At 44.1% G+C, this 25,046-nt stretch overlaps 2 protein-coding genes across 3 annotated transcripts in view; one reads left to right on the top strand and one right to left on the bottom strand.

Moving 5' to 3' along the window:
* vps54 (VPS54 subunit of GARP complex) overlaps positions 1-21,406 on the bottom strand; it is a 32,883-nt gene extending 11,477 nt beyond the window's left edge. Inside the window, exons 1-14 of one of the 2 annotated variants that reach the window (XM_083969947.1) lie at positions 21,260-21,406; positions 16,153-16,329; positions 14,975-15,216; positions 12,908-12,992; positions 12,487-12,521; positions 11,751-11,882; positions 9,409-9,794; positions 7,824-7,950; positions 7,190-7,219; positions 6,338-6,445; positions 6,170-6,225; positions 4,865-4,961; positions 2,332-2,663; positions 1,097-1,174 (exon numbers count right to left, since the gene is read on the bottom strand). In XM_083969947.1, the coding sequence (XP_083826073.1) occupies positions 1,097-1,174; positions 2,332-2,663; positions 4,865-4,961; positions 6,170-6,225; positions 6,338-6,445; positions 7,190-7,219; positions 7,824-7,950; positions 9,409-9,794; positions 11,751-11,882; positions 12,487-12,521; positions 12,908-12,992; positions 14,975-15,216; positions 16,153-16,300 (1,856 nt within the window). In that variant the 5' untranslated portion in view covers positions 16,301-16,329; positions 21,260-21,406. The remainder of the gene's footprint in view (positions 1-1,096; positions 1,175-2,331; positions 2,664-4,864; positions 4,962-6,169; positions 6,226-6,337; positions 6,446-7,189; positions 7,220-7,823; positions 7,951-9,408; positions 9,795-11,750; positions 11,883-12,486; positions 12,522-12,907; positions 12,993-14,974; positions 15,217-16,152; positions 16,330-21,259) is intronic. The other variant, XM_083969948.1, reaches the window with a different exon arrangement.
* Positions 1-25,046, top strand: part of LOC310985209 (UTP--glucose-1-phosphate uridylyltransferase-like) — a 283,068-nt gene that overhangs the window by 43,946 nt on the left and 214,076 nt on the right. The gene's annotated exons all lie outside the window — the stretch shown is intronic.

Raw genomic sequence — 25,046 nt, 5'->3', positions numbered from 1 at the left:
AAGAAGAGGAGGAAGAGGAGAAGGAAGAAGACAAGGAGGAAAAGGAGGATGAAGAGGAAAAAGAATGGGAACGCGGAAGAGGGAGGAGGAAAAAGGAGGGGAGGAAGAAGGAAGAGGAGGAGGAAAAAGAGGAAGAAGAGGAGGAGGAAAAAGAGGAAGAAGAGAAGGAAAAAGGAAGAGGAGGAGGAAGATGAAGATGAAGAAGGAAAAGAAGGAGGAGGAAGAGGAGAAGGAAATGGAGGAGGAAGAAGAGGAGAAGGAAGAATAATAGTAAGAAGGAAGAGGAGGAGGTAGAGGAGAAGGAAGAGGAGGAAAAAAGAAGAAGAGAAGGAAGAGGAAGAAGAATAGGAAGAAGGAAAAGAAGGAGGAAGAAGAGGAAGAAGGAAGAAGAATCGCCACGGCAACAGACAGGAAGTAGAACTGGGAGGAAAAGTTGAGCGATCGCCATCGACTGATGTTTTGGAGGAGAAGATTTCTAGAGTTTATATTTTTACACATTAGTAATCAATAATTGCTCATTTGTATTGATAAAAACTAGTTTATCAGTTTCAATAATCAATTTAATTAACATTTGTTTGATTGAAAACAACAGGTTCAATTGTATAAATAATTAAAGGTATCGTCGGCGTAGAAACGAATCTTCCACTGGATCAACGTCTATTTTAATAATTAAAGTTTGTGTTGAGTTTGAACTCTGACACTTGACTGAATCAATCAATCAATCAATCAATCAATCAATCAATCAATCAATCAATCAGAAACAGATATTTAACTGTTTATACGTGTTTGGTTGTTTTTGCTTGAAGCCAAATCTGATCTGGATTTTAAAACCAATTATAGATCAATAGAAAAAAAAAAAGAAAACTTAGATAAACTGTCATCACAGTCGTTAATCAATAAATCATCTCAATCACTGATTATAAATTTGTAATGAAGTGAATTTAAACAAATTACTTGATCACTATCAGCCACGTTGACAGTTAATAGTTGATTAAAACCAGCATGTTTTTTTCCCCCATAATTAAAATTATATATCTTATTACATTTTATTGATTAGATTGATCTTTGATTATTGACTGTCGTGTCTAGTATTGACCTGTGAACAGCTACAACAACCTGCGTCCTAACCCGCCGTTGACCGCGCCTCCTGTCCACCTTCTGTCTCTGGGTTCTCCTGATGAACACAGACCAGCCGTTAACAAACAGGGTTTTAGTTCTGTTGGATTCAGTTGGTTTCATCACAATTCTCTGATTCTGGACTTTTCTATTTGATCCTAATGAACCTGATGGAACCAGATGGAACTGAAAGAACCAAATGGACCCGACTGAAGCAGACTGAACCTGATAGAACCTAATGGAACCAGATAAAACCTAATGCCTACCACACACATAAAGATAATCGGGCTGATTTTGCCCCGATTTTCCCCCTTCCGACCACGGACAGAAATCGTCCGATTATCTTACGCTCTTAAGATTATCTTATGAGATTCTCTTGTAGTGTGTGGTGTGTTAACTCATTGAGTGCCAACCACGTAATTTCTCGTTTTTCATTCCCATGCGTTGAGTGCTTTTTTTTTTATTATGAAAATAGACACTTTAACACACCTTATGTGTAAATTTGGGGACTCTACAACGAGCAGAACTGAAATAGATGACGATCAAAAACTCATGACAGCTCATGATCTGGAAGTTTTTATCATAACTCGGCTTTTGCAAACGGAGTTCTGCAAACAGAGCACCTTTCATAAAAGACGCTGTATCTCCTTTTCTAGAAAAAAAGGAGGGATTTTGGTGAAACCCAGCCATGTTTAGCTTGACTTTTCTCAGGAACAGAGGCACGTAGAAACAAACGGTTTGTGGCCACTTGAAGCATAAAGTTTCACCTTTCAAATGAGCTACAGGTGTTGGTGGCAATAATATAGAATACACTATGGCTCTACATAAAAAGTCAAAAATGGTCTAAATTGCCGGTACACTTGACTAAAGCTTTGGAAAGGAGCGCGGCCGATAATCGTAAATTTTAAACATGTTCAATATTTACGACAACAATACAGATCTCTTTCTGAGTTTTCTGACCGGAGGGTCAAGATTCTGAAAAATCTTAATGTGTGTGGTGTGCTGTGTTTGGAATATCGCAGGACACCACACACAACATGATCAAAACTGTTCAATCACAGATGTTTTATCTTCATGTGTGGGGTCTCTCACAGATAAAAAAAATCGGTTGAGATTTAGAAAATCTTTATGTGTGAACCAGGCATAAGGGACCTGATGGAACCAGATGAACCAGATGGAACCAGATCAAAGTGGTGCAACCTTTCAGGAACGTACATGAAGCTCTGGTCTCTGCAGGTGAAGCTCTCCGTGGGTCCAGAGGTCGGGTCGGCGGCGGCGGCCTCGGCCCGGTGCTGCTGCTGCTGCTGCTGCTGCTGCTGCTGCTGCTGCTGCTGGGCGTCGTTCAGGGCGTCGCTGATGAACAGGCCCTCGTGGGTGAGGTAGGCCAGCTCGGCCTCGCCCTGCAGCAGCGACGAGCCCGGAGAGGACGACTCCTGACCCGAGGCGACCGAGGCTGCTGCCGCCGCCGCCGCCTCCTCCAGCAGCCGGGCCTTCTGGTTCGAGTCCAGGACTTCAAGGACCACGTTTCTGATGACGCTCAGAGTCGCCTGACGGACACACACACAGACAAACAGGAAGTGAGTAGAGTCTTAAAAATGGGCAGAGGAATGGCTGCTATTAGACACAGCAGAAAATTCATACCCAGGCACTAAACTAAACAACTAATACAAGCTCTAGTGTTGTCACAAATGGACTATTGTCCAATGATTTGGTCCAACACGTCAGAAGGTAACATACAAAGGCTGCAGGTAGCTCAGAATAAAGCTGCTCGATTCGTTCTTCAGTGCCCTTATAGAACAAGGGTAAATGAAATGAACAATCAGCTGGACTGGTTAAGTGTCAAATGTAGATTGCATTGTTCTCTGGCTTGTTTTGTAAAAAATGTCACAATAACAAAAAACCCAGTAATTTTCTATAATAAATTAGTGTTTTTTTCTGAAAGTCATAACTACTCTACTCGGCAGTCTTCAGAAGGTCGTTTCCTGTTGCCCCCATGTAGAACAAATGCAAAACAAAAAACTGTTTATTATAGAGCGATGGCTGCATGGAATGCTCTGCCGAGATTTTTGATGCGAGAAGGTAGTGCTGCCTCTTTTAAACAGGGACTAAAGATGTATTTGTTTTTACAAGAGGGAGTGACTCTCCGACCATTAGAGACAGTTGCATGTCACAAACAACGCATGATTTCTGTTTCTTTGTACTTTAAAGGGATAGTTCGGGTCTTTTGATATGAATCTATATGGCATCCCCATCACCAGTTACGTGCTCTGACGGTGACTTTCACCGGACTGTGTCCCGTGAGCGGAGTTCCGGCCTGGTTTCGGTGCTGACGAATGTAGTCCGGCTAGTTGGCTGGGGTCACGAAAATAAAGCGTTTTTCTTCTCAAAACAATATGCGTTCAAAAGAGTGATACATTTGCATCACAAAACCGTTGTCCACGAAAAAGTCTGACCTCGCAATCACCTGGTGCTATTTTCTCTCCCTCCGTATCACTGCGCGCTGCCGCCTGTAGACGGCTGTGCACGTTTCCATCAGCTGTTTCACTGAGTTTACTGCTCGGATAGTTCACATAAACATATCTGATTATGACACAAGTGATGAAGCCATCCCTTGTTTTAGCACAGAGCCAAGGGGAGACCTTTATGAACCTGATGTGATGCTGAACTTCATCAGATGGAGTTAGAGCCATAGACTGTTAGGTAGACCTAGGCTATATAAAAGAGGTGGGTGATCGTTGCAGCGCAGTTCATGGTGGAAGATCAGACCTACAAACATACACAGACAGCGTGCATCACCTGCACCGGACGGTGCTGCTGAAAAAAAAAAAAAAAAAAAAAGAGAACGGCACTACTCTCCAGCCAGCTGACGTGCAGCTCACCTGCGGCTCACCTGCAGCTGTCAGAGGAGCCTCAGATCTTCCATAACGGACTGCGCTGCATTACTGATCATCACCCTGTCCGTCACAGCTACAGCTGTGGTCTAACTTCAGCTTGTCACTTCCCTGTCCCTCCTCTCTCTGTCTGCTCGTTTTAACTCCATCTGGCGAGGTTCAGCATCACATCAGGTTCATAAAGGTCTCCCTTTGGCTCTGTGCTAAAACAAGGGATGGCTTCATTACTTGTGTCATAATCAGAAATGTTTATGTGAACTATCCGAGCAGTAAACTCGGTGAAACAGCTGATGGAAACACACAGCCGTCTACAGGCGGCAGCGCGCAGTGATACGGAGGGAGAGAAAATAGCGCCAAGCGATTGCGAGGTCAGACTTTTTCGTGGACAACGGTTTTGTGATGCAAATGTATCACTCTTTTGAACGCATATTGTTTTGAGAAGAAAAACGCTTTATTTTCGTGACCCCAGCCAACTAGCCGGACTACATTCGTCAGCACCGAAACCAGGCCGGAACTCCGCTCACGGGACACAGTCCGGTGAAAGTCACCGTCAGAGCACGTAACTGCTGATGGGGATGCCATATAGATTCATATCAAAAGACCCGAACTATCCCTTTAAGAACAGTTTGTAAACGAGATGTGAGCTTTTTTATGTTTTGTGTTGCTGTTGTCCATTGTATGAATGATGATGATCTATGTTGAATGTTCTGTGTTAAATTCCTGAAACAGAAATGTTTGTAAGACGTTTTGACCCCAGGAAGAATAGCTGCTGTCTTGCACAGCGGCTAATGGGGATCTAATAAACAAACAAACGTGACATGACGGCGTGGCGCTGCTGGGTTCCTCCTGACTCTCACCTTGATCCTCTGCAGGAAGAGAAGGAAACTCTCAAAGACGTTCTTCAGAACCTCGAACCACTGAGGGAACGTCATCAGACGCATCTGGTCAGCTAGCCTACACACACACACACACACACACACACACACACACACACACACAGTACAAGTTAAAACACATCACGCCTTCATCTCTAAAACTTACGTTAACGTTTATAAATTGATTCACCCGCAGAGAAAAATGAGCTTTTGTTATATTTTACACTTTAAACTTGTGTGTGATGAACTAAGAGACAGTTTAACATCTTTCTAACTTTAACCACTAACACCTCCCAAACTGATTCATTAATGACAAAATGTAATTTAACTGCTTTAATTAAGGATTAAAATGATGTGTTGATGTTTTATATCCAAAATGTCAAAGGGCGACTTCTTCATAACGTTCTGTGACCATGTTTCCTGGAAGCTGATTGGCTGCTTCTGGTGTTTTATTTTTTATCATATAACATCACATTATTGTGTTTTTTTGAGCAAAGGTGCAACTAAAACAACTGATTAAAGGAATAGTTCCCCAAAAAATGAAATTCATGCTGATGAATACTCCGGAGTAGTTTTTTATTCCTCAAAGTGCATCTGGAGACCCGGGAGGCCGGTTCGTAGTCCAACCAAAACTTTGTATGAGAGTAATAGGGCCCGACACAAAAACGTCCATAAAACTACACAAAAACCATTTAATATTCCTCCACACTGCTCGTCCACTGCAATCCAAGTGTCCTGAAGGGACCCAGGTAAATTCAATTCAGGACTGTTTAGGCTGTAAAAATGTCCTAAATGACGTTGTTTCCAGTAAACAATTGTAGCGATTGTTTTCTCCCCCCGGGATGACGACGAAGGTTGGCCGGCTGACCAGCTCTGCAGACCGGCTGCTGCCCAAGTCCGGACTTCGTTAGGCTGTAAAAATGTCCTAAATTACGTTGTTTCCAGTAAACTCTGGATTATCTCCCTTCAGGACACTTGGATTGCAGTGGACGAGCAGTGTGGAGGAATATTAAATGGTTTTTGTGTAGTTTTATGGACCTTTTTGTGTCGGGCCCTATTGACTCTCATATAAAGTTTTGGTTGGACTACGAACCGGCCTCCCGGGTCTCCAGATGCACTTTGAGGAATAAAAAAACTACTCCAGAGTATTCATTAGCATGAGGGGGAGGCAATAATGACTGAATTTCATTTTTTGGTGAACTATTCCTTTAATATCAGATCATAATATTGATTTCCCAGCAGCTTATTGATCCAGATAGTTTCAATCAGAGCAGGTTTTCCACTTACTTAGTGACGACTTCAGTGTCAATGTCTTCTATGTGCAAAACACTTTCTGCTACACACTGCAACACAAACACACACATACACACACAGTTTTACCACAAACAACACAAACTCTCAGTGTCACTATTATTATTATTATTGTCGTTGTTTGTTTGTTTGTTTCTCTGGGACCTGAGTGACGATGGCCTTCGCCGCCAGGATCATCTCATCGCTGTAAATGTCCAGAAAGTCCAGCTTCCTCTGCCGCAGCAGGCCGAACACCAGGGACTCCAGACGCTCCTGACACACACACACACACACACACACACACACACACACACACACACACACACACACACACACACACACACACACACACACACACACACACACACACACACACACACACAGTTAACAATGAAAACAGAAACAAATGAAAAAATTAATTAATTAATTAATTAATTAAAATCCAGACTCTGCCACAAGCTGAAATCAGAGCAAAGCCATCAGTCAGGATGAAACTGATTAAAAGTGAACACATTGAAACTTTAAGGATTAGTTCAACATATTGTCAAATTGGCCCATTGCCATAATCCCTATAGTCATAGCAGCAGTAGGTTTCTCTACCTTTAATTTAAAAGGTAACAAACCTACTGCTATGACTATAGGTGTTATGGCAATGGGCCAATTTGACAAAATGTTGAACTGTCCCTTTAATCTACTACAAAGATAATTACTGATCAATTATTAGATTATTCATTGATCAAATCTTTCATTGAACACAAAACAATTCAACTATTTAACAAAAATATGAGATAAATCAATTAACAAAGGAGCCCGACCCGTCAATCTGATCGATTAGCTCCGCCCCCCCGGCACATTACAACAAACACAAACACATTTAAAGATTCATTTCCAGTCAGTATCGAATTATCGATCGATTGATTGATGGCTGATCATTGAGCCTGATGATGTCACCGCCACACATGATTTAATGGATTTGATTGGATGCGTATTAAACGTGTGTGTGTGTGTGTGTTTCACCTTCTGCGACACAGCGTAGGGTGTGTGGACCTGTGATGAGCACAGCATCCGTTACACACACAAGAACCCACTTTTAGATTTAATTATTGACGAGAGATTGAGATATTTATTCCTTATTTAAAATTTTTTTATCTAATGTTCATCTATTTTATTTTAAATATGTTATTTATTGTTAATATTTTTGACATTTTAAAAATTCCTAGACAATATTTCACCTATTTCAGGTTTCAACCCTTCAACTGTTAAACTATAAATATGCATAACCCTATTTCTACATTTTCCTCAAACTTTTTTTATTTTTTATTTTAACATTTCTACTGTTACATGTTCGACTTTTAGCCTTCAGATATGATGTAGTTCCTAGGAATTCTTCTTCTTCTTCCGAGGAAGTCCTACTTCCCATGGCTGAAAAAACACCAAACTTTGCACAAAGGTCCAGTCCCATGCCAGATTCACTCAATTCCAAGGACATGGGGGCACAATAAATGTTTAAATCTAAAAACTTAAAAAAAAATCCCTACCAAACAAACAGTAGATGCTACAGTTTTGCAACTTTCACCAAAATGCAGCCTCAATACTGCTGAAACGTTTGTTTGATGGGGTGTATTGATCGTGTGTATTGATCTGCTCAGACCTTCTCCAGGACCTGCGGCTCGTCCCTCAGGCTGCGGCTCAGGTCGCTGCGTGCGTACATGCTGAAGTCTTCAACCATCATCTTATCGATCAGCTTCTCCAGCTCACACAGCTGGGAGCCCAGGTGTCTGAGGACGGGGACGGACACGGACACACACACACACACACACACACACACACACACACACACACACACACACACACACACACACACACACACACACACACACACACACACACACACACACACACACACACACACACACACACAGAGAAGAGTTACCACTTTGTTCCGTCTCCACCTGGAGGATCAATAACTAAAGGTTTGTTCTGTTAAAAACAACAATAAGTGACGTTCAATTTGATTTGACTCAGATCTGAAAATTCAGTCGACAGCAGATAAACACTGAGAGGAGGAGAGAGGGGGAGGAGGAAGAGAGGAAGAGGAGGAGGAGAGAGGGGGAGGAAGAGAGGAAGAGGAGGAGGAGGAGGAGGAGGAGAGAAAGAGGGGGACGAAGAGAGGAGGAGGAAGAGGACGAAGAGAGGAGGAGGAAGAGGAGGAGTAGAGGCTCCACTTTAAACAGCAGTGGTGTAACCAGGCTGTTCTGCTGCTGCCCCCTGCTGGAGGCCCCCTGGATACACAGTACTCTGCCCCTCCTCTCCTCTCCTTTCCTTGTCTTCTCTCCTCTTGTTTCCTTGTCTCCTCCTTCCTCTCCTCTCCTCTCCTCTTGTTTCCTTGTCTTCTCTCCTCTCGTCTTCTCCTGCCTCCTCTCCTCTCCCCATCCTCAACTGAAGCTGTTGCCCCCCCCTCCTCCCCTCCCCTCTCCTCCGCTTCTCTCTCCTCTCCTCTCGTTTCCTTGTCTCCTCTCCTCTCATCTCCCGTCCTCTCCTCACCGCTTCACTCCTCTCCCCTCTCCTCTCGTTTCCTTGTCTCCTCCTTCCTCTCCTTTCCTCTCCTCTCCACCTCACCTGAAGCTGTTGTCCCCCTCTCCTCTCCTGTCCTATCCTCTCCTCTTGTTTCCTTGTCTCCTCCTCCCCCCCCCTCTCCTTTCCTCTCCTCTCCTCTTGTTTCCTTGTCTCCTCCTTCCTCTCCCCTCCCCTCCTTTCCTCTCCTCCTCTCCTCTTGTTTCCTTGTCTCCTCCTTCCTCTCCCCTCCTCTCCTCTTGTTTCCTTGTCTCCTCCTCCCCCCCCCTCTCCTTTCCTCTCCTCTCCTCTTGTTTCCTTGTCTCCTCCTCCCCCCCCCTCTCCTTTCCTCTCCTCTCCTCTTGTTTCCTTGTCTCCTCCTTCCTCTCCCCTCCCCTCCTTTCCTCTCCTCCTCTCCTCTTGTTTCCTTGTCTCCTTTCCTCTCCTGTCCTATTCTCTACTCTTGTCTCCTTTCCTCTCTTCTTGTTTCCTTGCCCCCCCCCACCCCTCACCTGAACCTGTCCCCCCTCCTCACCTGAAGCTGGTGACCCCCTGCAGCTCCTGCCCCCCCCCCCCCTCCTCACCTGAAGCTGGTGACCCCCTGCAGCTCCTGCCCCCCCCCCCCCCCCCTCACCTGAAGCTGGTGACCCCCTGCAGCTCCTGCCCCCCCCCCCCCTCCTCACCTGAAGCTGGTGACCCCCTGCAGCTCCTGCGTCAGCACCTCCTTGGTGGTGTTGATGAGCTCCAGCGCTCCGACGAACTCGGAGGTGGCGAGCAGCAGCTGCACCGTGGGCTGCGTCTGGTGCACCGCCGCCATCAGCTTCAGCTTGTTGTGCAGCTTCACGCAGTTGTTGCGCGCCAACGCGGTGCGCAGCGCCCGCAGCGGCCCGCGGCACATGACCCGGTCCATGTCGGCGGTGCGGCGCCGCAGCACGGCCACGGCGCGCTGCGTCGCCTGCAGCTGGTCCTGCAGCTCGTGCTGCGACGACATGGCGTGGAAGAACGCCTCGGAGCGGAGGGAGATCTGACGGGCGATGCTCACCTCCACCACGTCCAGGTAGTGGCTCAGCTGGAGGGGGGGGGGGGGGGGGGGGGAGGGGGGGAGGAGAGGAGAGGAAACAAGGAAACAAGAAGAGAGGAGAGGAAACAAGAGAGGAGGAGAATAAATTCAAACAAACTCTTCTGATTGGCTGATCCAATAGAGGGTATGCACGTGACGTCACGGTACTCGGAAGTCGCTGTGGAACGTCCACTGAGTGGCAGAGCCGCCAAAGTTTAAAAACGAGCAAGTAACAAAGCCCACACAAGTCTGACATGTCTAGCTTTGCCAGCATGTAAAGCAGCATGACCTAAAGCCAGGAACACACCGCCACGACGGTTCCCGACGCTTCCCGACGCCGACGGCTTTGGCCGACGAGTCTGTCGCCTCTCGTCGGGAGAAAGGAAAAAGTGAAACACACTGCCCCGACTGCCGACCAGAGCGACTGAGTGGCGAGGACTCCCCCATAGAAATACAGACCAATACAGACCAGGGGCAGCTCTGCTCACTGTTCATTAAAAACAAACTAATGCCACTGCCACAGTTAATTTCAACAATGAGACCAACATTTATCTCCCCAAAACAAATTAACCAGCCACGTTTTAACGGCGCTAAAGCCAAAATTAAAACAGTTTTTAGCAGCTTACTGTTGTGGCTCGGTTGCCGCGAATTGGCGATAGCCGATGCTAATTTCTGTTAGCTCGTCTATGGTGTTTTACATTACACGTTAGCATTAAGCTAGCGGGCTTTATATGCTTAGTTGTGAGCTGTGTGTGTTTTGAACGTTGTTTCAAACTATGTGGGTTTGATTGAACATCTTTGATGTTTAAATATACATATATTGCCGCTTAATATATTGCTTTACTCCTCTTTTTATTTTGTATACCATTTAGGACACCGTTTGTTTACTGTTGTCACTTCCGTCCCTCCCACACACCGCGCTGATTCGCTTAGGGCACCACCAATCAGAATCGCCATAGCTAGCACACAGCCAATCAGAGTACCCGACGAGTCTACTCTCCCGACGGCCGACGAGTCCCGACAAGACCCGACGCCGTCCGACGGAGAGGAACACACCAAACAGACGAGCTCCCAACGCCCGACAGTCGGGGCGGTGTGTCCCTGGCTTAACAGAGCTGCTAAAAATCTTGAGGATACGTCTCACTTTGACCGAGTTACATTCAAGAACCTGTTCTCAATGACGGAAAGTAAATTCACTGTCATTTTTTTCGATGGATCAGCTGTGTTTACAGTTTCAGGTGTCAGAGTTATGATGTTTAGATAAATTAGTCTCTAACACATCCTACAGTTTGACTGGTCAGAGTTTTTCAGAATAAAAGCAGCTCGTGTTTTAGTGTCGGGAGTCACTGTCAGGACGACAGTAACAGCTGTAATCTCGTCCCTCTGCACAGTAACAGCAGCCTGTCAGTCACTCTGCAGGCACCGCGGTCACACTGTGTGTTACAGGAAGTGTCCGTGCAGCAGACGGTTATGGGGAGCTGGTTGTCGATTCCTTTTGACATCAATTTGTTTTGATATAAGATATTTTATCCAGTTTATGAGTCCACCGCTATCATTGTTTCATGTTTGACTTCCTGCCCAGCTTGACGCGATTGCTCGCGGCTCTCACACAAAATAGACCAGACGCTGCAGGGCGCGAGCCGGCCGCGGAGGTGCACGCCGCAACACCACACCAGCGGTTAATATGGGCACTGCAGCCAAAGACGGTAAATAGAGTATCTTTGCTGCAGCCTGCATATCGAGCAGGTCATTACTGCTCGAATACGAACTTTTCCCCCCACATTCGAACGAATATTCGAATGTCGAATAAAAAGTGACAGCCCTAGTAGGTGTGTGTGTCCAAGTGTATGTGTGTGTGTGTGTGTGTGTGTGTGTGTCCAGGTGTGTGTGTGTGTGTGTGTGTGTGTGTGTGTGTGTGTGTGTGTGTGTGTGTGTGTGTGTGTGTGTCCAGGTGTGTGTGTGTACCTTCTCCTGCAGCAGCTTGGACGAGGCCACGTCTCTGCTGCTCTTCCCTCCGGCGCTGTTGAAGTGCGACCAGGGCAGCACGCTGTTGAAGGTGGCCGGGTCGTCCAGGGCGAAGTCTGGCCTCATGAACATCTGGACACACACACAATACAATACACAATATAAACACACAATATAAGCACACACAATATAAACACACACAGGTCATGTTTTATTATCTCTGTGTGCTTTTCTGTTTGTGTTTGTCTTGTGAAGCTGCTGTTGTGACGTCGGCTCAGTTCATTCATATGTTTCATTAACACGTCTGGACGTTTTTTGTTTGAAGGACGAGTTAAAGTAGATTTTTATTATTTTAAACCTCTTCTCATCTGAACCTTTGAAACAAGAAGATTTTAATTTAATGCAACCAATTTATTTAAAAACTAAACTCAGTGGTCTCATGAAAAATCACATTTGTTTTACATTAAACCCTTTTTTTTAATATATATATTTATTTATTTTTATTACATTTGTCTTTTAAAGAACTCATGATTCCAGATCTGTGTGATAAACATGTTTAAATTATATTTATTGTATATTATATTGTATATTTATAGTTATTGTGTGTGTGTGTGTGTGTGTGTGTGTGTGTGTGTGTGTGTGTGTGTGTGTGTGTGTGTGTGTGTGTGTGTGTGTGTGTGTGTGTGTGTGTGTGTGTGTGTGTGTGTGTGTGTGTGTGCGTGTGTGTGCCCATCACCTTTGGGACTTGTTCCAGCTCGGCTCTGGATTTATCTGAGGAGAAACAGAGAAAGTTCTGGATTAGTCACATGACCACGACTTGATTAGTCTTTGATTAGCAAAGAAAGATCACTACTAAACATTGATAATAATGTTAATAATATCAATAACAACAATAATTCAGGAATAAAAAAGAAACAACAGTGAAGAAACGAACGAAATGAAAACAAAGTAAAGATCTAATATTGATGTTTTCTCTGTTTCAGACTGGTGGTTCATTGACACAAACAAAACCATCGATCAGATCGGTCAATAATGAAAATAATAAAGTGTAAAAGGTGAAATAGACTTTTAAAAATCTACAAAACATGAGAATCTAACTGTCATCAGTGTGTGTGTGTGCGTGCGTGTGTGTGTGTGTGTGTGTGAATAATTGATACCGTTGTTGGTGGTGATACTGGAGACGGCGTCCACGTCGTCTTTGTTGGGACAGATCTGTTTACAGCGCTCGTGGATTTTCTCTCTCTGGAAAACCGAAAAAAATTTAATTAATTAATTAATTATTGATGATGACGTCAGAATCACTGGAAATGATTTGGATTTTTTATTTTTATTTTTTTTTAAAGGCTGTTGCTGTGGTAACAGCCCGTCTGTGGCCGTCACTGAGTAACGATGACACAGCAGAAAAACAGAAACGCTCGTCCTGTCAGTCTGAGTCTGGTCACATGACCACGACATCATCACAGCTATAGAGGGTATGCGTTTACGTCACGTTGCCCCGTTCGATCGGACTGAGTGGCAAAACAAGCGTCCCTCAACATGCTGGCGGATAGCGGTGGACTTATAAACTGGATAAAATATCTTATATCAAAACAAATTGATGTCAAAAGGAATCGACAACCAGCTCCCCAAAACCGTCTGCTGCACGGACACTTCCTGTAACACACAGTGTGACCGCGGTGCCTGCAGAGTGACTGACAGGCTCAGTGTTACTGTGCAGAGGGACGAGATTACAGCTGTTACTGTCGTCCTGACCGTGACTCCCGACACTAAAACACGAGCTGCTTTTATTCTGAAAAACTCTAACAAGTCAAACTGTAGGATGTGTTAGAGGACTAATTTATCTGTCTAAACATCATAACTCTGACACCTGAAACTGTAAACACAGCTGATCGATCGAAAAAAATGACCGCTCCAGTGAATTTACTTTCCGTCATTGAGAACAGGTTCTTGAATGTAACTCGGTCAAAGTGAGACGTATCCTCAAGATTTTTAGCAGCTCTGTTAGGTCATGCTGCTTTACATGCTGGCAAAGCTAGACATGTCAGACTTGTGTGGGCTCGGAGGAAATCGCTTCGTTACTTGATCGTTTTTAAACTTTGGCGGCTCTGCCACTCGTCTTTTTGCCGCTCAGTGGACGTTCCACAGCGACTTCCGAGTACCGTGACGTCATGTGCTGCATACCCTCTATTATAGTCTGACTATGACCTCATCATAACCAGATGATGACATCACATCTAGTCGTTAGCTGAACAAAGGAATAAAATACTTTATTTTTATTCATAAAAGCTTCACAATGACTTCTTGTGATTTTTTTTTTAACTTTGAGGAGAGGAGAGGAGAGGAGAAGAGAGGAGAGGAGACAAGGAAACAATAAGAGAGGAGAGGACAGAAGGAAACAAGAGGAGAGGAGAGGAGACAAGAAAACAAGAGGAGAGGAGAGGTGAGAAGAAAACAAGAGGAGAGGAGAGGAGAGGAGAGGAGAGGAGAGGAGAGGAGAGGAGAGGAGAGGAGAGGAGACAAGGAAACAAGAGGAGAGGAAGGAGGAGGAGAGGAGAGAAGGAAACAAGAGGAGAGGAGAGGAGAGGAAAGGAGACAAGGAAACAAGATGAGAAGAGAAGAGGAGAGAAGGAAACAAGAGGAGAGGAGAGGAGAGGAGAGGAGAGGAGAGGAGAGGAGAGGAGAGGAGAGGAGAGGAGAGGAGAGGAGAGGAGAGGAGAGGAGGAAGAAAGAGGAGAAGAGAGGAGAGAAGATGAGAGAAGGAAGAAAGAGGAGAGGAGAGGTGAGGAGAGGTGAGAAGGAAACAAGAGGAGAGGAGACAAGGAAACAAGAGGAGAGGAGAAGAGGAGAGAAGAGAAGAGGAGACAAGGAAACAAGAGGAGAGGTGAGAAGAAAACAAGAGGAGAGGAGCGGAGAGGAGAGGAGAGGAGAGGAGAGGAGAGGAGAGGAGAGGAGAGAAGGAAGAAAGAGGAGAGAAGGAAACAAGAGGAGAGGAGAGGAAAGGAGACAAGGAAACAAGAGGAGAGGAGAGTTGGTTAAACATGACGTCTCCTCTCCACCTGAGGACAAACCGCTCCGACAGGATTCCTGACACACCTGAGTCAGGTACGAGACAAAGTCACGGCCCCTCAGGCCCCTTTAGGCCACGCCCCCCGTAGGCCCCACCCCTTTAGGCCACGCCCCCTTAGGCCCCGCCCCCTCAGGCCCCGCCCCCTCGCCCCCCTCACCTGGGCGGTCTCGTTCAGGTACGGCGTGAAGGTCTCCCTGGTGATGACGGGCAGGTAGAAGGACGGCATCACGTCCGTCTCGGCGAAGTCCAGCCCCCAGGTCTTGGTGAAGAAGTCCGACTCGCGCTTGGCGAGCCGCGGGTCGTTGAGCGCCGCCGGGAGGTTCACCCGCGAGCTGAACACCGTCCAGCGGTCGTGCTCCGACACCACGGACGGGCCGTCGCACAGGCCACGCCCCTCGCCTGCCAACCAATCAGAGAGGAGGACACCACATTATCTATTGATCCTGGTCGATTATTGCTCCTGATTGATTAATATTCCTGTTTATTATTCCTGGTCAATTATGGTTCCTGACAGATTATTGCTCCCAATCGATTATTATTCCTGATCAATTATGGATCCTGACAGATTATTGCTCCAATTGATTATTATTCCTGATCAATTATGGTTCTTGATAGATTATTGCTCCCAATCGATTATTATTCCTGATAGATTATTGCTCCCAAATGATTGTTATTCCTGATCAATTATGGATCCTGATAGATTATTGCTCCCAAATGATTATTATTCCTGATCAATTATGGATCCTGATAGATTATTGCTCCCAATTGATTATTATTCCTGATCAGTTATGGTTCCTGATCAATTATGGTTCCTGATAGATTATTGCTCCCAATCGATTATAATTACTTATCAATTATGGTTCCTGATAAGATTATTGCTCCCAATGGATTATTATTCCTTATCAATTATGGTTCCTGATCAATTATGGATCCTGATAGATTATTGCTCCCAATCGATTATTATTCCTGATCGATTATGGATCCTGATCGTTATTGTTCTCGATATATTATTGTTTCTCATCAATTATTATTTCTGATCAGTTATTGATCCTGAAAGATTACTGCTACCAATCGATAATAATTCCTAATTCCTAATCAATTATAATCTCTCATGGATTATTATGTTTGATATATTATTCCTGATCGATTATTGTTCCTGAGGCTGGAACTTTACATTCTGTGGCTTCAGGTTGACGTCCTGTTTGATATTGATTATATACTTTAACTAAACAGATAATTGATTGTTGCTGTGATCGACAGGTCTCCTCTCTGGCGATGACATCACCAATGTGACATCATCAGTGTGTCAGTGTGACATCATCATCAGTATCTGACCTGTGGGCTCCTTGGGGCAGACGTCGGGCAGCATCCGTGCCGGCCGGCGGCAGCGGGGGGGGGAGGGGTTCTGCTCCTTGAGGAACCTCCCGTCTCGTCCTCCGGCGGCGCGGCGCGGCGCTGGGGAGGAGCCGTGGCTGGACGCCATGACATCAGGACACGCCTCCTCAGAGGCCGCTGCACAGAGACAGAGAGAGAGAGAGAGAGAGAGAGAGAGAGTTAGTAGTAGTAAAAAGAATGGAATGAAATGAAAGTCAACCCCTACGAATTGGGACGCCCCTTCAACAATCACATACGTCATCAGTCGTCTCTGCTGGCTTTCACATAAGCAGAAGTGACAAGCTTTTGCCACAAATCCTGTATTCAAAACCATGTTAACTTAATGTAAATGTGGTGGTTTCTGTACGTATAGGCTACAGATCCCCCAGGCAGCGCTGCTCCTGTGTCCAATACACACATGAACCTTCACTTTTAATTCAAACAAACTAATGCGACTGCCACAATTGTTACATTTCATCAATGAGACTAGAGGTCGACCGATTAATCGTTTTGGCCGATTAATCGGCGCCGATAGGACATTTTACAAACTATCGGAATCAGCTGAACTTGGCTCCGATAGTGGCCGATGGCTGCAGTTTTTTCCACAGCGCCATAAACTGCTTCTTCCCTGCCGCTCTCTGTCTCTCTGATCACTGAGGGGGGGGGCTGCTCTTCACACACACACAGAGCATGGGAGAGAGAGAGACAGGGCGAGTGCAGCAGCAGCAGCGGAGAAGTGACCCAGGTGAGGGAAGGTGCGGTGCGACCGCAGTAAGAGAGAGGCGGCAGGTGGAGGGGCTGAACACTGTAGTATTTTCTCTTAATCATATAAGGGTTCCTGCATAGATAATGTGGTGGCGGCTGCCACGCTAAATATGTCACCGCCACCAGCTCACGAGTCAGTGTTTTTTTTTTTTTTTCCCTCCGGCTTTTTGTGCTTTTATTTTGAAAGGACAGCTAGAGAGCGACAGGAAGAAGGAAGAGAGCGCGCCGCTACAGCTTCAGAGTTGGGGCAGACGCACAATAATGGCTCTTTACACTACAAAGTTGGGCTCTATGGGCTCTACTCGACTTGGTTTAGGTCCTGTTCCATAACAGCGAGTTCCTCCTCAGCGGGGACGGTGTCGTCATATCACGGCCGCTACGTGCGTCTCGCGCGTCTCGCTCTCTTTTTTCTCTCCTCCCGTCAGCTCCAAACACACTCGTTCAACTCGATCACGATCATTACAGCGTGGTTTTTCTTTTTACAGTCTATGGGTTTTCCACACAGTAGGTTGATTGTAGTGAAACAGTCACCTGTTAATGTACGGCGTAACCACACCACGAGCTAACGTGTCCTGTTTAGTTACAGTCTCCTCTCCTGCAGTGTCACGTCCTCACTACAGCTGTTCTGATGTAAACAAACTCGTGTGGAGTTCGGCTGTTCGTCACTCACAGGGTCCAGGGATGATTCAGTGTCCCACATCCTTTAGTTTTACACTAGCTAATAGCTATATATTATTATTAAAAAAAAAAAATTTAATTAAAAAAAATTAATTAATATATAAAAAAAAAAATTTCGTGGGGGGGGGGATATCGGCCGATTAATCGGCTATCGGCTTTTTCCTGCTCCAAACTATCGTTATTATATCGGAATTTAAAAATCCACTATCGGTCGACCTCTAAATGAGACCAGCATTTATCTCTTAAAAAGAACGTAACTACCCGGTGGTGAACCTCTAAAAACCTGCAGGTAAGTTAATTACCCCGGGATGACGACGGAGGTTGGCCGACTGACGAGCTCTCCGGACGGGGTGGTGTCTCTGTGACGAGCCGTTGATCTGCTCCACAGGCGGAGCTTCACCTCTCCGAAAAACATCGGAGCAAACGTCTAAACAGCCTCATTTGGATAAACCGACCGCACATTGGGGATCTAAACAGCTACTTTCTCGCATGAAAAAATATTAAAACTTAACAAAATGACGCAATAACAGCGCTACAGTGAGAAATAAAGCAGCTGCCGGTTGCCGCGAGATGCATTCTGGGAAACTTGTCATAGCCCTCGGTTTGAAGTGTGCCTCTGAAAATCTCAGTTTCAAGGGCGAGATAACCCCGACCACTTCACCCTAACCCTCCTCGTTGATCTATAATCAATATTGATCTACGTCTGTCACAGGTTGAGACTCTTGAGTAAAACACGTAGAAACAACAGAGGAGTTATCAGTGATCAATGATCTGATCAACACCTATAGATAAACCTATTGATTTATAAAATAATGATCATTGAGCTGCAGCTTCAACACCTCACACTTCCTGTTGTGTAGTTGTGTAGTTGTGTGTGTTCAGCCTGTGGAGGTGTGAGACCCTCTGATGTTAATCCATCACAGTGATGATGAGAGGATTAACACACACACACACACACACACGTCACTAAGCTTCTTCTGCTTCGACACAAAAACACAACAAACGTCTAAAAGTAGAAAAACTTTTTGGTAAAAATAGAATCTGTATAAATAAATCTGTATTTTTAGAAACGGTCCTGATGCTGAGGAAGAGGAAGTGGCTCAGCCCTTCAAAATAAAACGTTTATATTTAGACTGTGTTTTAACTTCTTCCTCTGTTGTTTGTCTTTCTTCACTGAACTCGTTTTGTTTTAACCAAATGAAATGAAAAACAACCAATCAGCAAATAGACGGAGGAGAGACTTCATCCCGACTCCTGCTGTTTTAGAACAATAATCCACCTATGGATTATTGGAGATTATTGAAGCCATGTATGGATTATTGGCTGTGAATCAGGCGCAGGCAGCGTCTACGGAGCGCCGCGTGGTCCAAAACCTCTGTGTTAAAGCCCCAGTATGTAACTCATTTGGCTTTTTATTAGCAAAAATCAAATCTGTCTTTCATAAATACGTATTTCACTGAAGGTGAATCACAGCCGCATACAAATGAAAGCTTTCTCGTACCTTAGAATGAGTTGTTACAAGTCGTTACAAATACATAAGTGGGCGACGCACCGAACCGAGGCGGCCATGTTGCATCGCCATTTTTTTACGTTGAGTGGCAGCGTGACCGTAGGTAACCACGGAAACTCAGCGGAGCCACTTGTTTACATAGACGCTTGTTTATCCTGTTACATGCAGCGTCTGTTGTCTGTCTGACGTCTGCCCGATTTCACGTGAATGCAACATCAAGAATACGTTCAGATATGCAACCGCACCGCTAGATGGGGGGAATTCCTACACATTATACCTTTAATATCAAATAACCATGGCAACACGTTGACTCAGCCTGAAAGTGAAGAAAACAGTCGTGTGTGTTTTTGTTTTAAGACAAAACCACAAAGAGACAGGAAGAGAGACTCGAACCACATGACCTGTGGTCGTTCTGCAGCTTGGTCAGTCTGACAGTGTCATCATGTGACCAAAATATCTAGTAGAAACTACGTAATGTGACTTTAAACCAGTGTTTCTCAAACTCTTCAAAACCGATGACGACACATCACCCAGAAAGAAAACACACGACTCTCAACAACAAGCCAACTTCAGCAGCTCACGACAACCTACTACAACCTGACATGAAGCGTCACCAACATCCCGGCCTCTGATTGGTTCAAGGTGCTTTCAAACAGGAAGTGTTTTCCGATGTAAAATAAATAAAGTGAGCAGCGTCTTTTTAGTTTCACATTCAATCAGGAGTCCCGTGTCAGTCGTCATGGAAATACGCAACGTGAAGCGTACGAGGTGAAAAATGAAATAATGACTCATTTTCACACCAGCAGTGGTGGAAAAACAGCCTCAATATTGAAACCAACACAGCTCTGTGACAGATTTAAACTCAATGTTTCCTCGTGTCAGTTCACGCTTTTTTTTTTTTTTAAAAAAGGCTGATTTAAATGTTCTGCACATGACCTGATGTCAGTTTGATGAGTAAAACTGAAAATAAAACTGTAAAAGTGACAAAAACAACAGGATATCCTGTGTTACACTAACTGATTGTGATAAAATGTGACTTTCTGTAACTGAACATTAAAGTTTTGTGAAAATAGTCCTCTAATGTTCAAGGGTCATACACTTCAATTCATATTTATGCATATCAATATAATTATTAATAATAATAATAATCAATACTTGCTGCCCATGTATTGATATAATATTGCCACAGTGTCAGACCAGTTACAGCTGGGTCCAGGTAAACAGTGAGGAGCTGCTGGTTGGATTTACCAGTTATTAAATCAACACAAAACTGTTCAAAATAATGTTTTTTTTTCCTGTTCCAAGTCATTAACACACATTAACACACTGACAGCAGGTGGTTAGTCTAGGTGAGGCTGTAAAGCTGCATACAATCACAGTTATTTTCTATATAACTTAATCAATTAAAGCGAAATCTCATGTTAAATATTCTGTAAATACACCGTATGAAGCTCTGTTTTCCTGAGGGACGTGAATGCACCAGCAGGTTTCCAGCAGGTTTTTCATTAACTGTGAATCTAATCAAAACTGAAATCAACTTTAAGTCATAAACTCTTGACTGTAAACTGAGATAAAAACCGAACTTCTCCGGAGCTAACAAGTTGTTTTAACCCTCTAATCTCCACGGTGCTGATCTGTATTAACTGTACCGTGTGTGAAATAAACATTATATTTTAAGTTAAACTGTGTTTTTGTGGCTTGTTTTGGCTGTAACGTCAGTTCACCTGCCCTGTGTCTCCTGTCACACAGCCTGTTAGCCTGTTAGCATTAGCTCCGGTGCTCCGGTCTCCGGTGTCCGGTTGCCGTTAAACACCGGATCCACTGAGCTCCAAACGCACTGAACGGTGACAAAAGACGCATAAAACACACAAAAACATTTCCCGGTAACGGTGACAGGACCCGAGAGGCGCGTACATGAGAAAAAAACACAGCGAGCTACGAGCTACATGCTAACGCTAACGCTAATGTTGTCAGGGGTTACACGTAGGCTGGCTAATGCTAATGCTAATGCTAGGCGGGGGGTGAAACACAGAGACCCCGGGAGGAGTGAGTGTGAGTCCGGGGGGAGTGAGAGTAGAGGGGTCGGTGGTGGTGGTGGTGACCCCTCCTCCGTACCTGTGGTGGTGTGAAGCTCTGCTGCAGCCGCTGTGTGGTCTCCTCACCATCACAGGAACAGCGGGAGAACCGGGAGAAGCAGCTGAGGAACAACAGCGGAGAAGGAGAAGGAGAAGGGCAGTACCGCCGGTACTCTGGCCATCATGCAGCCCGGGAGAGTGGAGGCGGGGCCGGGGACGGAGCAGCGCCGGTGACGGTGTCCGCTCGGTCGGTGCGGAGGAGGAGCTGCAGTGCTGCCCCCTGCGGCCGAGAGACGCTACTGCAGCTCCCGGTTTGTTTTGATTTTTGCATTCAAAAACTTTTTTTTCTGTACTTTCTGTGATTGAAAAAGTTATTTATTTATTTTTTTTTGATTGAAGTGATTTTTTTTTATTGAATTTTTTTTTTTTTTTTTTTTTGAAGCTACTTCTTTTTTGCACAAGTAAGCGATCCGGTCGGTCGTTTTGGCTAACTTCTTGTCAGCCGATGGAGTTAGCAGTCCCCGCCCTCGTCGTGGATCTATTGGTCCTCGTCCCTACGTCACCACATTCACGCGCATCCCTTGGCTGCACACACAGAGAGGACCGCCCCTTTATGCCATTCTCTCTCCTCATTGGATAAAGGTTGTAGGATACAAGGAAGTATACAAGAAGTTTTCTCCTCGGCTTACAGCAGAGCAGAGTGACTGACAGACCCGTGTTTCGGACCAAACACTCTATGTAATGGGTCGTTCAGACCAAAAGCGTCAAAAGCGTCAAAAGACGCTCTTGACGCTTTTCCGCGACGCTGGTGGTCTGAACACCCTGGCGTTTTGACGCGCGTCAAAGAAGTTGACGTCGGTTGTGGTTGGTCATCCATTTAAAGGGGCCGCGACATCTACACTCTGATTGGTTGCCGCTGCTCCGCATCATCGCTCATTAGCATAAAGTTCAGGAGATTTCAACTTTCTCCTGACGCTCTCGCCGCCAAAACGGAGTCTCAACTATATTTTTGCATTCAAACACTTTTTTTCTTTGATTGAAAAGGTTTTTTTTTATTGAAGTGAAGTTTTTTTATTGAAAATATATTTTTTGATTGAAGCAGCCTTTTTTTTGATTGAATAATAAAGACACAAATCTACCTTGATACTTATCAATAACGTGATTGATTAGCCATTAGTTGTGTCCATTTGTTTGTTTCTGTCGTTCCTTCGTCATTAAAGCAGTGTTTAGTCAATTATCTTCAATTTTTGTTGTTTTATTCCATTTAAACACATTAAAAAGTCTGATTATCTGACACGTCGTTTATTTATTAATGTCCAGCACTAACATTTTACCTTTTTCCTTAATATCATTTTATATTTGCATATTTATTTATTTATTTTTTACCTTATATGCTACTCTAACAACCAAATTTCCCACGTTTGGGATGAATAAACATTCTTATGTCAGTGTGTAAAATACCAGAAATTAATAATAAATACTCATCAAAACCAAAGCGATCATCATTATGTCAACAATACAAATGTAGGGTTTAATTTCATAGAAAACAATACAAAATGACATAATTTTTTATTTCATTATCACATTATCCCGTTATTGTATTGATATATTAGTCTGTCACACTGTGTTAACATGTTTTATTGGGAATTACCTGGTGCAGGACTATAAAGAAAAGAACTGAAAAGGTCAGTAAAACCACAAAAATACATTATATTTGTACGTATTTGAATAAAGTCCATGTGCTATTTTTGACAGTAGAAGCCTGTAAAATGAACAAATGAGTCAGAGACAAACATCGACAGTGTGTTTTTATATTATTTATTTATTTATCTTTTACTCTTTGCAGCTGGTACAAAAATGTTCGGTCTGCAGTTTTCACAGCTCTCACAGGAATGAGGAACGAGGGTCAGTGAACTCATCGGTTTCAGTTCCACTACATGTGGTTTTTGGTCGGTCGGTTCACAGTCGTTGAACTTTCACAGGAGCAGGAATGTCGGCAGAGACGATAGGAGGAGAATTCACCGTGAAATAACAAAATAAAGGTTTTAATATCATTTGTTTGGCCTCATGGTGGCGCCAGAGAAGCATCAATCAACCTCCACAGCTGAACTCTAGTGTTAAACATGTGTGGACTATTCCTTTAAGAGCACTTTGTCGTCCCTGCTTCATGTCAAACCTCAGGGATCATTTACAGGAGAGGACTTTTATTTTGTAGGGAACAAAAACAACTAGGGTTGCAAAGGGGCGGAAAGTTTCCAGCAAATTTCCAGAAACTTTCCATGGGAAGTTAAGCTGGGGAATTTTGGAAATATTCCAAATAGTAAACTTTCCATGGGAATTATGGGAATTTATATAATTTAATATATAATTTTATATAAAGTCTCATATTAATGTGGATGAATCTACGTTACCCACACTTGTTAAATATATGGTTTTTGTCATTATTATTTAGTGGTCAGCTCGCCCAGCATTTCTTAGTTTCGGTTTCGCGGACGCTGCCCGGCGGGTCCGATATATATATATAATTGGAATCTGACTGGCATATGTTTTCGCTTTTGTCCGTCTTGCACCAGTCCAAGAATTTTACCGTGCGCACGGAGGCTCATGGGAAATGTAGTGAAAACACTTTGCTTTCCATAGATATTCAAGTGTAGGCTACTTGCATTAAATCTGGTTGTTTTAGCCAAGATTATGCTACAATATAGGCTACGTATTTTTCACAACTATATTTAAGTTCCCTGTTAAGGGCCAACCTTCAATTTTGTAAATTTCTGATCTATTCCCATTTATTCCCGTTAATTCCCATATATTCCCGTTAATAACCATGGAAAGTTTCCAACTTTGAAAATTCCCGGAATTTTGCAACCCTAAAAACAACACAAAGGAAGTTGCTGCTTCAGTTCCTCTGACACAGTAACAAAAGTCTTGAGTTTAGATCAGTATTAAAATATAATTACTGTGTTTTTTCTACACAGAGACAAAGACCAGACAGCTCGACCAATCAGAGAGCTGGGACTCGTTACACCTGCACCCACAGGTAGAGACGTCACACACACACACACAAAGTTACAGCCCAGTTCTTCAGAGCGGCGCTGAGGAGGAAACACACGCAGCTGTGGACAGGAAGTCAAAGAGGTGGGGAGGGAGGGCCCCTTTCAAAATAAAAGTCTGAACATCACCAACAATTAAAACTGTGCTGTGTCTCAACTTGAATCCTTCCACACTCAGAAACAGGTCAGAACACAGTGAGAACTGGATGGTTTCATTCATAACAGTAGCGTCCAAAAAGGAAGAAGACGTTGGAAACCGCTGTGATCGTTAGCTCCCAGTATTTGATTTCAGACATAACTAATTGTTGAATTTCGCGCACTACAGAAGTAAATACATAAGAATAATAAAAATAGGGCTGCAAATAACAAGTATTTTCATTATCGATTAGTCTGTTGGTTATTTAAACGATTAATCGATTCGTTGTTTGGTCGATAAATTGTTGAAAAACATCAATCAGTGTTTCCCAAACCACCAGATGAAGTCCTCAAATGTCTTGTTTTGTCCACAAACCAAAGAGAGACTCAGTTTATTGTCATAAAGGAACAAAGAAACCAGAAATATTCACATTGAAGAAGCTGGAATCAGAGAATCTGGACTTTTTTTCTTAAAGAGACAACGAGGAGTTTGTATTTGGTTCTAAAAGAGTCTCATATTAATGTGGATGAATCTACGTTAGGCTACCACTTGTTAACGGGTCCATTTAGATAAATATATCGTTTTGTCTTTATAGTTATTTTTGTCCAGCATTTCCTAGTTTTGGTTTCGTGGACGCTGCC

Source organism: Trachurus trachurus, assembly GCF_905171665.1.
Source record: "Trachurus trachurus genome assembly, chromosome: 1".
NCBI lineage: Eukaryota > Metazoa > Chordata > Actinopteri > Carangiformes > Carangidae > Trachurus > Trachurus trachurus.
Note: the sequence above shows the minus strand (reverse complement) of the source record. Positions and strands in the feature narration are given on the sequence as shown.